Source organism: Ovis aries, chromosome 2 (genome assembly GCF_016772045.2).
Source record: "Ovis aries strain OAR_USU_Benz2616 breed Rambouillet chromosome 2, ARS-UI_Ramb_v3.0, whole genome shotgun sequence".
Taxonomy (NCBI): Eukaryota; Metazoa; Chordata; class Mammalia; order Artiodactyla; family Bovidae; genus Ovis; species Ovis aries.
Window position 1 is genome coordinate 107,717,907 of NC_056055.1, and position 14,270 is coordinate 107,732,176.

Genomic DNA, 14,270 nt, shown 5'->3' on the forward strand with positions numbered 1-14,270 from the left:
GTAGATTCAGGTATCTTTTTGAAGATTTTCTTGAATATAGCTTTATGTCTTTGGTGTCTTTCATTTTTTGGAGGTTTGGCATTCTTCTTTCAGAATTGATGTTAAATCTTCATTATATTTCTGTTGTTTCAAATCTTTGGTATCATCTTCCCTCTCTTCTTTATTTCTGCTATTAACTCCACTCTCCTCCCTTCCAGCCTCGGTTTCTCTTACCGGACCTCCCGTGTCTCTATTTGTTTCTTTGTTTCTTCTAATTCTGCCTTTGTTTCTGAGATATTTTTTCCTTCTTTCATTTTCCTCTCTTTTCATTCTTGAGTTTTCAGCTGTTTTTAATCTCATCTCGTTTCACATCAATCCAACTGTCTTCTTTTTATAACTTTTAATATTTTTGGAGTATAGTTAATTTACAATGTTGTGTTAGTTTCTGGTATAGCAAAGTGACAGGTTTATATATAAATATATACACACATACATTATGCGTATGTACACACACGCATATATACACATGCACACACACACATATATACACATGCACACACGCATATATATACACACACACATATGTACACACACATATATACACATGCACACACACACATATACACATGCACACACACGCATATATACACATACATACACACATATATAGATAGATAGAAAACATTTTTTTTTTTTTTTTTTTTTACCAATGGCACCACCTGGGAAGCCCAGAGTGTTAGTCATTCAGTTGTGTCCAACTCTTTGTGACCCTATGCCCGCTAGGTTCCTCTGTCCATGGGATTCACAAGGCAAGAATACTACAGTGAGTTTCCATTTCTTTCTCCAAGAGATCTTCCCAACCCAGGGATTGAACCTGGGTCTCCTGTATTGCAAGTGGACTCTATACTGCCTGAGCTACCAGGGAAGCGTGTGTGTGTGTGTGTGTGTGTGTGTGTGTGTGTGTGTGTGTGTGTGTGTGTGTGTAAATCCTTTCTCACATTGTTTTCCATTACGGTTTATCATAAGATATTGAATATAGTTCTCTGTGCTCTTCAGTAGGACTGTATTGTTCAACTGTTTCCTTTCTGAGCTGTTCTAATTCTAACTCGTATGATTCTTTCAGGTTTAGATCGTTTCTATGTTTCTTTCAGCTCATTTAGGAATCTGCTGCACTTGTCATCCTCTTTGTGGCCACATTTGTGGGATGTTGTCATCATCTCTGGGAACTTTATTTGGTTCATTTAAATCTTTGTATGGGGTTTTATTGTAATCTGGCTTTATTTTCCACATACAAATTAGCCATTCTCTTGGGAAGTTCCTCTGTAGGGTTCTCTTGTGTGTCATTACTGTGATGGATTAAAACATACCTCTTTGTATCTATGGTGAGTTCTTTATCAGGGAGAGCCTGATTCATAGGAGCTTGTGCTTCTATCTCTGTGTCATCTAGAGTCTGAGGGTCTTTCCCTCCAGAAAAGTGAGGCTACCTTTCTAGGTGCTTAGCCAGCATGTCCTGAGGTCCAGCTCAGACACCCCCTTCTCTGGTGTTAGAAGCTTTTGTCTTCCTGGGATCCACGGTGTTTCTTTTTGGATCCCACTAGCAGCAAGTTCTTTTCTTTCCTTTTTTGCAAGGTGAGGGAAAGGGAACTGGAAAGACTGAGTCTCTGTCTTTCCAAGAGGGCATATTTCAGAGCACTTCTGAGATCCTGCAGAGAGATCTAGGGCAGAGGACTGCCTCAGCTCCTTTGAATTCTGGGGCCCCTTACTAGTTTCCTATGGTTTCCTTGCTCTTGTCCTCAGCGTGGAGCCTTTGAGGGAATCTTTGACTTTCACTGGCCCGTTTGCAAGAGTTGAGGGTTTGGTTCCTTTTTTGTAAAGGATGGGTTCCTTTTGGGGGTGAATACTTGCTGGTTTCTGAGTTGCAGCTCATAGCACCGTCCACACTCTTCTTCTTCCCTACCAATATTCCCTACCATCACTCCTGCTGATCCCACACCTGCTGCCGCCTGATGTAGTTTCCACTAACCCTGCTCTGGGGTTCCTGGTCACCAGGTTTATGTAAGATGACATCCATGTTGTGTATAGTTTTTCTTTTGTGATCCTATACATTTTTTCTGGGCTATGATTTAACAAAACCGTGCTGTTACCCATGTTTTTAGCATCAGAAATCCCAGTATATTTTAAAACAAGAATGTAGTAGAAATGTTAGCTTTCTGACATCACATCCTATGGCTTTTCATTATTTCCAGTAGAATAGCAGTATTTCATGTTAGGATCTGGAACCAAACTGTTTGCTGCCAACTGGTATGCAATTATGGCTTAAAAAAAAAAAGAGCGTGGGCAAAGATCTTGAATGTGTGTAACCAGTTCTATATGATTTGGGTCTAGAACAAGACTAAGAAAAATTGACTTGTCCTTCCTGTTTTAGGGATTGTCTAGAAAGTTAAGCTACTCTTGAGATTACCTTGTTAGTTTCTCTTTGTGACATGCCTAACAGATGGGTCACCGTATCTAGACACTGACCAACTAACAGACATCATGTTGGCAATAGAAGCTCAAGAGAAGGGCCTTTCATGTCACCAGCAATGGGAAAGCTCTAAGAGTTTGTTATTGATGGGATAAAAAGAGAGTTGTAGAAATCTAAAGGTGGTCAAAGTCAATTCCTTGGAATCTAATCAAGGGGATAAAAACCCATAAAGAGATAGTTGTCAGAAAACCAAATGTGGAGAAGGAATGGAGGCTTCAGGGGAGCCCACACATGCTGATTTTCCCACCTCTCAACCCAAGACAGAGATAGTTATGTTTCAGGCCACTCACTGATGACCTCTAAGCTGCAAATGGAAGGGAGGACTTACGTCTAAGCAGTGCAGTAACTGCACGTCCTGGAGTTTGGAACAGGGCCAGCCAAGACCTACTGCTAATAGACAGCTCAATTCATAGCAAGCCACTTGGAGGAATATTTGCTCTTGTTCTTAACTACTGTCTGCCTGCAAGTGATAAAACCAGTTCTAAGCCCAGTGGCATCTGTCTGCATCTCTTAGCATGACACTCAGTATTTTCTCAGTGTTCTTCCAGGACCCCAAGAATCTTTCCCAGTGCTTGCCTGTTTTTTTGTTTGTTTGTTTGTTTGTTTGTTTTCCATCAATGTGTGGAAGGTCACTGGACTTTTAAGGCAAGTTAAGGGCAGTTGTTCCTGCAGGGGCCACTCTGAGTTTTCTCCCAGAAGCCAGCTGGGCTTTCTGTGAAAGAATGGGTGGGGAAGGGGTGTTCTTATGTCCCTGGCTGGATAAATTATATTGAATTTTTCCATCCATGCCAATCTCCTGAGGCTGTGGATTGGAAATTCTGCTATAATAATTGAGTGATCCCCAAATTCTGTTAATTTTACATCATTCTTGAAATGAGAAAGGTACCAGTCATTAATAATGCAGCACTAAAATGAATTCACAATTAGGCTAACATACGCTTAAAATTACATCTGCTCCTGTCACATGGCCCTAAATAGAAAAAACAAAGTATTTGGTGTATTTATAGAGAAGAAGAAAAAAAACCTTTCAGCTCTGAAAACACCTCTGATTCTGTTAGGACATGGATCATATTGCTAATGTGGAGACATTAAGATGTCCAATTTGCCCAGCAGGTGATATGAAACTAAAATCACATTGATTGGGCTTCCCTGATACTTCAGTGGCAGAGAAGCTGCCTGCCAGTGCAGGAGACACAGGTTCAGTCCCTGATCTGGAAAGATCCCACGTGAATGCAGAGCAATTAAGCCTGTGCTCTACAGCCCAGGAGCCACAACTACTGAAGCCAGAGCGTCCCTGAGCCTTTGCTCCACAACAAGAGAAGCCACCACTATGAGAAGCCCGCATGCCGCAATTAGAGAACGGTCCCGGCTGGCTGCAACTAGAGAAAAGGCTGTGTAGCAACAGACCCAGCACAGCCAAATATGAAACATTAAGAAAGAACAAATTTATCCGGAAACACCAAGTTTGTCTTCAACTGTAGAGAACTCAGAAAGCACACAGTAGATTCTGAAAGGATAGTGTACTTCTTGATGTAGTCTTACATTTTTCTCAGCCTGGGAGCAGAGCCCCAGAGAGATGAACCAGCGCGCTCTGCTGGGATTGTCTCTGCCCGAGAAAATAAATGACAGCTCACGTTTCACACACTCAGAGAAGGACAAATCATCTCTGAACAGCTGCTCAATTTACAGATCTGGTTTAGACAGAAAGCAGTTGAATGGTAGGGATGGTACTGGCACGGTTGCCAAGAAAGTAGTAAGAGCAGTGCTCTGCAGATTACTCTGCTGCCAGTGGAGGTTGTGGAGGTGAGAATCCTGGCCACTACTCTCCCCAGAGAAGGAGCCAGACCCCGGCTTTCCCCTCTGTCTCAGCTGCCAAGCTTGCATAGAATTTGTTTGAAAGAGACAGCATCATATTATCAGATAATGCACTCCCTAGTGTCACTTCCTTTCCTGGAAGCTGATCCGGAGAAATCTAAAGACCTCACGCACCGTGAGAGTATCAGAGAGAGAGTGAAAGGGAGCCAAGAGCAGCTGGAGCCGAGCGGGCGAGCTGGACCGATTCCGGGGGCCTGTCTGTGTGAAGATGCCACCATTCAGGGTGACTTGAATCTTGAGCGAGGAGTTTAAATAGCAGCAGAAGGAGTTTGGCATTGAAATGAGTTTTTTAAATAAAGGTTTTTTTAAAAAAGGTTTTGCACAATGGCGAGATGACAAACGGCTGTACCAAGACCGGCACCTTGAGGACGGCTAGAAGACACCTGAGTGGGAGAGACACGCCTGTCTCTTTTATGTCCTTTAGTCCTTCACGCATGTGAAGATGTGCGATTCTGCACAACTCTTTTATTTTTAATAGTGAAGGAGTACTATAAATGGCTATAGCGAATTCATGAATTCTAAGGAGGGGAAGGAATAAGAAGGCGAAAAATAATAGGAAAATCTGTTTTGTCCATAGCATCTTGACACAAAAGAGAGACACTCACTTTCTCTGTGCCTGGTTTAAGAACAGCTTTCTGATTTAAACCCATTCTCACCCAGGTTTCTTCTTTGGCACAGCATCATGAAAAGTGCATTGCTTCTATCTGAAGAGCACCAAGGGATGCTCAACTTACTACATGACTCAGAATCCCATTTATTTTCTCAGGGCATATCACCTCCTCACTCCACCCACTACCCTGGTGACCGGAGGGCAGAATGATGCCTCCATCAGAGGTGACTTTAATCTCTTCTTGCCTTTGGAGTAGGAACCTGGCAGGGGGAATTTGGAAATTGTTCACACAGAGGATTTTTGCATTTGGAGGTTTTTCTTCTCCTTAGGATGTCAGAAGAGAAGGTTTCATATCTTGCTGGACTATGGTTTGGAATGTGGACCTGTCAGTCGATTGGAATCAGTCACCTGAGATTCATCACTCATACCGTCTCTTCCTGGGCAGGCTTCTCAGAGAGGCAGACCCTGCAGACTGGCCAGGGGGTGGTGTGGAGACCCTTCCCATGTGGTGAGGTGGGTAGAGCCTGGCTTCCTGTGGGGGCCTGTAAACAACTGTGCATGCGGAGGTGACAAGGTGTCAAGATCCTCCGTTCCCTTGTTTATTCACTTAGCAAGCATTTATTGTGGAGAAGGCAACGGCACCCCACTCCAGTGTTCTTGCCTCGAGAATCCCATGGATGGAGGAGCCTGGTGGGCTATAGGTCTTGGGTCCCTAAGAGTTGGACACGACTGAGCAACTTCACTTTCACTTTTCACTTTCATGCATTGGAGAAGGCAATGGCAACCCACTCCAGTGTTCTTGCCTGGAGAACCCCGGGGACAGAGGAACCTTCTATGGGGTCACACAGAGTCGGACACGACTGACATGACTTAAAAGCAGCAGCAGCAAGCATTTATTGAGCATATACTATATGTGAACTGTGGTCTTGGAAAAGAATCTTGAGAGTCCCTTGGACTGTAAGGAGATCAAACCAGTCAATCCTAAAGGAAATCAACCTGAATATTCATTGCAAAGACTGAAGCTGAAGCCCCAGTACTTTGGCCACCTGATGCGAAGAGCTGACTCATTGGAAAAGACCCTGATGCTGGGAAAGATTGAAGGCAGGAGAAGGGGACAACAGAGGATGAGATGGTTGGATGCCATCACAAGCTCAGTGGACATGAGTTTGAGCACGCTCTGGGAGATAGTGAAGGACAGGGAAGCCTGGTGTGCTGCAGTCCATGGGGTCTCAAAGAGTCAGACACGACTTAGTGACCAAACAACAAAATATGCCAAACCCTGCCTCTAGCTGCTGAAGGGCAGTCATAATTTAACAAATCAACAGAATCCTTTTGCCCTGGAACTGGCTGTCTAGATAGACGAGAAACACAAGAAATAAGTAGATGGCAGAGCTTGCTGCATAGCGAGGGATGCTGATGAGAAGGAGGGAGCAGGGCAGGGGGTTAGGAGCAGATGAGGTGGGCAACCCCATATCGCTGCATCGTGACGGGGGGACAGTCGGGGAGGGCCCCGGCAGTGCTTTTGAGGAAGTGCCTGAAGGAAGTGAGGGAAGCATCGTGGGGTCTAAGGTGGGGAAACAGCAGGTGATAGGGCCCTAAGGTGGGCTTGTGCCCAGCCTGTTGGGGAGCATCACTGAGGTCCTGGAGAAAGGGAGCTGGGGGCCACCAGGAAGGGCTGAGGTTGGAGGGGCACAACAGGGGCCAGGTTGTTCAGGTACAGTGAGGACTTTGACCCCGAGAGAGCTGCTGGAAGGTCCTGAGTGAGGCAGTGGCCTGATCTCCCATCTCAGTGGAGAATGAGCCTCAGGAAGGAGGGTGGAAGCAGACGGATGAGCTTGGAGACACATGTGGCAACCGGCGGAGTCTGTCAGGGGACGCGTAGCGGTTTATGTGCTGTTTATAGTCTGTAACGCACATTCCTTTCTGAGCTGGGTTCCAACGACCAGAGCCTGAAGCTGCCTTGGCACTTCACTGTTTACCTGGAGTTGTGCTGGCACGGACGAGCAGGTGGAAGCCGTTCCAAGCACAAGCAAATAAGACAGCAAGCTACCTGCTTCATGCCACAGGGTGCCCACCAGGGATTCCATGTTTTCGTTGCTGGAGCTTTGTGGTTCCTACCACTGCTTTAAAACACACACACACACACACACACACAGACACACACACAGACACAGTGTGTGTTTCCCTTTTCACTTTCTTATCAAAATAGCAAGTGACCTATTACATTTATGTAGGAGTCTGGCCCATGCGGAAAATTAAAGTTTATATGGAATAAATAGCCTTTTCATATACTAGATTGGGCCCTGCAACAGAAAAGGACATTGGTGAAAAGTGAAACTGGTGAAATCTGAATGAAGTCTGTAGTTGAGTTCATTTGTACCGATACTAATTGAGTACTCTGTGTTCCGTGCTAAGTGGCTTCAGTCGTGTCTGACTCGTGATCACATGGACTGCAGCTCTGCCAGGCTCCTCTGTCATGGGATTCTCCGGGCAAGAATACTGGAGTAGATTGCCATGCCCTCCTCCAGGGGATCTTCCCGACTCAGGGATCGAACCTGCGTCTCTTAACATCTCCAGCACTGGCAGGTAATGCTTAATCACTAGTGCCACCTGGGAAGCCCACCAGTACTAATTCCTGGGTTTAAATGCGCCGTGGTTAACGTCACAGACGTATGATGCTAACATTAGGAGCAGGTGAAAGATGTACGTCAGCCTTCTGTACCTTCTTTGGCAAATTTCTGTACATTTAAAATCATTCCAAAATAAAGTAATAAACAAAAGCACCCCACTTAGAGGGAAAAGAAAAACCTGAGTGAAAACTTTGAATTTCTTTCAGAGATGAAATGGGTCCACAGATATGTTCTGCACAGCTAGAATTTTTATCTACAATTAAGTAGGTTGCTGTTATGCACTATATAGCTAGACAATGGTCTTTCCTGTTCGTTACTTCATTTCGATTAAGCTCCGTTCCACGTTATGGAAAAACCCAAACAAACTTCTTGGCCGACTGTGTCCTCGCGCCCTGCATTAAATGTCCAGGCATGACTCTTACTCTCCTCTGCTTGGGAAATGGGTATTTTTCAGCATGGCTTACACCCCACACCCTGTCATTTGCTGATTTCCCTTCCTTCTGCCTTCCTCCCATCTTGAGTCTTCATCCTCGCTGTGTGTCACCCTTCACTGAATAAATGTCACTAAATGTAATTGGTCCTAGAACTACTTTGCCACCTTCTTGTTTTCCTAAAGCTAAACGTGACCTTTCTTGGTTTGCTGTTCTGAAGCTTTGGGGAAAGAAATTTGCCATTATATTAAAAAAAAAATCTGACAATCTCCATGTCTGATTGTATAGACCAAGAATGGTGATCCCAAATGTCTCTAGGGCCCAGGCAAACCATGCGGCGATATGAGACAGTTGAGACCATCAGATACACTAGATAACCAGTGGGAATTTGCTGTGTGATGCAGGGAGCTCAAACCTGGTGCTCTGTGACAGCCTAGAGGGGTGGGAGGGAGGTTCTGGAGGGGACATGTGTATACCTATGGCTGGTTCATGTTGATGTATGGCAGAAACTAACACAATACTGTAAAGCGATTAACCTCCAATTAAAAATAAAATTAAAAAACTAAAAAAAACACCCCAAGACAAAGAGTAATAGATACAGAAACTGGCATCGCCTACCTGGTTGTAAGATGGTTCTCATTTGATTATTCTTGCAAAGTTGTATCTTTCCTAGAACCTCAGGGAAATTTCAAATCTGTTTCCAAGCAAGATGCTTTTTTTTTCCCCCAAGCTGCTTTATAAATGCAAGTTATTATTTAGTCAGGCAATGTGGGAAAATGTGATCAGTCGCAGTTTAGGTAGTAACGGGAAGGAATAAAAAATTATGACTCCACGGAGGGAGAAGATGGATGAGATTTTAACCCAGCTGTGAATGAACACAGCGATACTGGGAGGTCTTAGAGGATGTTCTTAGTCACTAAGGCAGGACCATTTTTAGATCATTATAGAAAGATGACAAACATAACCTCAACCAAAAAAAAAAAAAAAAAAACTCGAGGAAGAAACTTACCTACTTATTGGGTAACAAATTCTTACGTCTTACAATGGGTTAGACATTGCTCTCTCTGGAGTATACCTAAAGTTTCTGTGGCTGTAAATTAAACCCCTGGTAGATAACAAAAAGAATACTAGCAGCATAATATTATTAATATCCCAAGGATGCATTAATGAAATGTTTAAGATGCATTGGAAAGAAAGTGAAAGTGTTGGTCGCTCAGTTATGTCTGACTCTTGGCGACCCCATGGACTATAGCTCACTAGCTCCTCTGTCCATGGAATCCTCCAGGCAAGAATACTGGGTTGCCATTCCCTTCTCCAAAGGATCTTCCCAACCCCAGGATCAAACCTGGGTCTCCCGCATTGCAGGCAGAGTCTTTACCATCTGAGCCACTGGAAAGCCCCAACATGCACTGGATTAAAGAGCAAAGTACTCAGTGACTTAAGCACCCATGGTCAGGACCGCCTGATGTAGAAAGAAGCGTTAGGGGAGTGGTGCTGGCCTTGGCGCCATCCTTCTTGCTGGTGGAATCTCAGGTCTATAGGTAACGACACCTCTTTGGGTCTCTCAGCAGAACAAGCAGCACACAGGTGACTCCCTGAAGGAGTTTCCCCAGGGAGCCTGGACTCACCCCAGGACACTCTCCCACCGCCCCGCCCCTCCACCCCTCCTTGCCACACGCAGGCCTCCCCTGTTTACAGAGCTCCGCTAACTCACAGACACTAAGCAGGCAAAGACACGTTCTCCCCACAGCACAAAGCCAAGGACAGCGATGGGAAGGCTCCTCCATGAGGCGAGACAGTCCACACCTGGCTTCCGAAAGCCCAGAGCCTTGGAATGGCAAGAACATCCTGCCCAGTCCGTGCCATGAGCAGATGAGACCATGGGCTAAGTCCACACCATTCTATTTGAATCCCCGCTCTAGCATGCTCTTTCCTAAGAGAACAAGCAGGGCTGAATGGAACTGAACCCATCACAAGAATCCTTTACATGCCCAAAGATACATGGTTTGAATTTGCCAGTGGAGGCTTTCCAGCTCTTTCCATTGTAGATCATGAAATAAAATTGAAAAGCAGCACTCAGAGGTGGGAAGGTTAGTTCTCATACAAGGAGCCAATGGGGCTTCCCTGCTGACTCAGCTGGTAAAGAACCCACCTGGCAACGCGGGAGACGCAAGAGAGGCTGGTTCAGGCCCTCAGTCAGGAAGATCCCCTGGAGAAGGAAGTGACAACCCACTCTAGTATTCTTGCCTGGGAAATCCTATGGACAGAGGAGCCTGGCAGGCTACAGTCTAGACGGTTGCAAGAAGTTGGACACGACTGAGGAGCCAAACCACCACCAAGGAACCGATGAGGTTCCACACGTGCCTCTGTGCTGGGTATTCTGGAAAAGTCTGTCCTTGTGATTCTGCCTGGAGCACCTGGTTAGGAAAGCTGCCAAGCCCCTGGACACTTTATCCTTGCTCTGACAAATAGCAACCAGGCTATGTGAGAAGGAGGGAGGGATTTTATCGTGGACATCACGGCATGTTTATGTACACAGCAGCACCAGAGACATTTTCATTCTCTGCCAGCTCTTATGGCAGTTTCGCTAATCTCAAATCAAAATATTTTCCAGGGGCATTAAAAAAAAATCAATTTTCAGAGTCAACAGTGGCCAAGGGCTCCAGGGGTGAACTCACTGCCCTTCCCCAGCAGCTTCTAGAGAGGCTGAACAGACGCTTATCAGAGATGGCTTCAGCCGACCTTTACTGACCGCTGGGCAAGGGAGCAGAGGGCTTCAGCAGCCTCCATGCCACCCCTGCTGGGGACGGGGGGATACACTCTGGTTTTCATGGGGGTGCTGGAGAGCCGGGCGCCTCACCTCGCCCCAGGCCGCGGGCGGGGGCTCCACCGGAGGGTAGTGCCTGGGCACGTCCCAGGCCACAGCTGCCATGAACCACCTGAAGTCCTTGCACTTGAGCTGTCTGCGCAGCTCCTTCTGCGCCGAGAGGTCCCCGGTGGACAGGTGCCGGTACTCCGGGCGCCGCTGGTAAATGTACTCGGCGAACTCGTCCATCCAGGTCTCTGCCACCCGCTTCAGGTTCTGCACAGGACAGAAGAGCGTCAGTGGTTGGCCCGCGTCCACCACCGTGCATCTCAGTTGCCCTCGAAATGGAAGAAAACAAAGGAATTAGACAACCTCAGGCAGCTCTGGTGGGGAGTTTTCCTCACTGCCTGAGGCGTGAGACAGTTAGCCTGAGGCCACGCATGCATTTCTGCTTCTGGCATGGGGTTGACTGCCAATGAGAGCGCTCAAATAAATGAGACAGAGACAGTGAAACACCCGGCGGACAAGCTGATCAGCTTTCTCATTCCTGCTGTTACTGCCCAATGATGAATTCTTTGTTTTTCACCCAGAGTTACAGGAGTCGGAGCTGGAGGTAACAATGTTGCTCTTAGGCCTCTGATTGCTTTAACTGGTTCAGGGGACAGTGAGGGATCTTGGCAAGAGTGAGGAGGAACCAGCTGTTGTTTTCCCAGTCACAGTGAGAGAGCCCAGCAGGACTGAAACAAAGACCTTGTGTTCAGATGGTGTTTTGTGCCACACGGAAGCCTGGGAGAACCAGTAATTCACGGCACAGTGAAGTCGGCTAAGGAGGCACCAAGGGGCCTCTGCAGGTGTTGCCATGGGGGCAGAGAGCAGGGAGGCCGGCCCTTAGAGGAAGGAACATGGAGGCTCAGGGTAGGGGGCTCGGCGCGTTTGCCAGTTTTGAGGTTCAACAGGTAACCTCTATGCCCTGGGTCTCAGATTCCTCGCCTGAAAAAGGGACATAGAGTCATCTGTCCCTCCATCATGGGAGTGGTTGCAGGATTAAGTAACACCTGGGTTTCAGGGAAACCCTGGGAAATCTCATGGACAGAGGAGCCTGGTGGGCTGCAGTCCATGGGTTCACAAAAGAGTCTGAGTGAGTAACACTTTCACTTTTCACTTGCCTTATTTTTAAACATGCAACTGGTATGAATATTGACCCTTTCCAGCTTCTCATTTGCACTGAGAAGATACAATGAGCAGAAAGGCTGGGAACTCCACTAAGACCCAGAGACAAGTGACTCAAGTAACTAGGAATGGTTAGGAAAATTGTTTATCTTAAAAATTGCTGCACTGTCCTAAATGAGACTATTCCTAATGGAATTGTACCCTTTCTTTGTTTTCCCAGTATGCATACCTCCAGTCTCCCTAGAGGGCCTCTCTCCTGTCTGACCTCGTTCCCAACACTTGCCACCTCGTCCTCCCTGGTCTCCTTGGTTAGCATGGGTAGGGCTCGGTTAGTCAGCGAGAGACAGAGAAGACTTGATGCCATAAAGACTACTCTGATTTTTTTTTAAGTTTTTTTTGATATGGACCATTTTTGAAGTCTTGATTGAATTTGTTACAATTTTACTTGTTTCATGTCTTTTGTTCATGAGCCATGTGGGCTCTTAACTCCCTGAAAGAAGTCACTGTTAGCTGCTCAGTCTTGTCTGACTCTTTGCCACCCCATGGACTAGGTAGCCCATCAGGCTCTTCTGTCCATGGGATTCTCCAGGCAAGAAAACTGAAGTGGGTAGCCATTCCCTTCTGCAGGGGATCTTCCTGACCCAGGGATCAAACCAGGATCTCCTGCATTGCAGGTGGATTCTTTATCACTGAGCCACCAGGGAAGCCCCTTCACTCTCTGACCAGGGATCAAACCTTCACCCCCTGCCTTGAAAGGTGAAGTCTTAACCACTGGACTGCCAGGGAAGTCTCAGGACTACTTTGATTTCTTGGTTGCCTCTGTGTTCCTTTCTAAGATTCCTGGCATGGAGGGCTGAAGAGTTTCTCTCTGAGGGGTTGTTATGTGCTGCCATTGTGCTGCTTGCCACCTCATCAGCATTGCCTGGCCAAGAACACTTTCTTCTCCTCTGACTTCAGTTTATTTTGACAAATGATCAGAGTCGACATTATTTTGTAATAGTCTAACCCACTCCAGTATTCTTGCCTAGAAAATCCCATGGACAGAGGAGCCCAGCAGGCTATAGTCTATGGGGTCACAAAGTGTCAGACACAACTGAATGACTGAACATGCACACACACACACACACACACACACACACACACACACACACACACGTACGTGCACACAGCCCTCGCCAGGGACTTTGAGCTGCCTGATTTGTGTGGAGGCTCCTGCTCTGTTCTGGGCGTGGGAAGCACAGGCACACGAGATACCCAAGTATGAGTCTTTGGTGTCACCTTGCCGTTTACCATTCATTCTGACAAATGTTCTGCCTGTAATGCATTCTATTTTCATTCGTCCTTGGACAAGCAATTTTTATGCTTAGCAACAAAGGCTCACAGATAGGATGGAAAAAAATCAGTTGGTAATATTAAAACTTTATTTGTATTCGACTTAGATTTTTGGCTGTAGTTTCAATCTTTCTCCTAAACTTCAATTATTATGTAAAGTGGAAATATTTAATTTTTACCTACTTTGTGCTTCTCAGATAAACAAGTACGAATAAAGGCAAGGAAATAGCAAAGAGCAGTGATGAAGAGGTAAGTTACCCAGGAGTAACAAGGAAATGATTTATTCAGTGGTGCATACGCGTGCGTGCTCAGTCATGGTCAACTGTTTGCAACCCTATAGCCTGCAGCCTGTCAGGCTCCTCTGTCTACGGGATTTTTCCAGGCAAGAATACTGGAGTGGGTTGCCATTTCCTCCTCCAGGGGATCTTCCCAACCCAGGAATCAAACCCCTGTCTCCTGCATCTCCTGCATTGCTGGTGGATTCTTTACCACTGAGCCACCAGGGAAGCCCTTTTATTAAGTGGATGCATGCCTTAGAAGTTCTGGTAGCTTGCAAGAAAGATGTGTCACTAAGAAATCTGTTTGACTTGGGTAAATAAACACTTTTAGACTATAAATTCTGTGAAGTTCGGGGTAGATAGTGTTTTAGTTTTAAATTAAAAGGCCCTAGTACATGTGTGTGCTCATCTGAGCTTGCTAACTGTGGAGTTAATAAAAGACCATTTATGAAATGAACATGACTAAACTCCTAGCTCATGGATGTATCTGTTGATAAAGGCACTGAAATAGAAACAGTAGTTTAAAAAGCACTACTGCTAAAGGGTGGATACATATTTGCTGCTTTGGGTTTTTGAAATAGAAATAGGTATTCTTATGAAAACTCAAAGAGGATTTGACCAGTTCAGATGTGTTC

At 45.9% G+C, this 14,270-nt stretch overlaps 1 protein-coding gene across 1 annotated transcript in view; it reads right to left on the bottom strand.

Moving 5' to 3' along the window:
* The window catches only part of GALNTL6 (polypeptide N-acetylgalactosaminyltransferase like 6), a 138,425-nt gene that overhangs the window by 64,278 nt on the left and 59,877 nt on the right, over nucleotides 1–14,270 (bottom strand). The window contains exon 3 of the mRNA XM_042243558.2: nucleotides 10,910–11,131. Coding sequence (XP_042099492.2) covers nucleotides 10,910–11,131 — 222 coding nt within the window. The remainder of the gene's footprint in view (nucleotides 1–10,909; nucleotides 11,132–14,270) is intronic.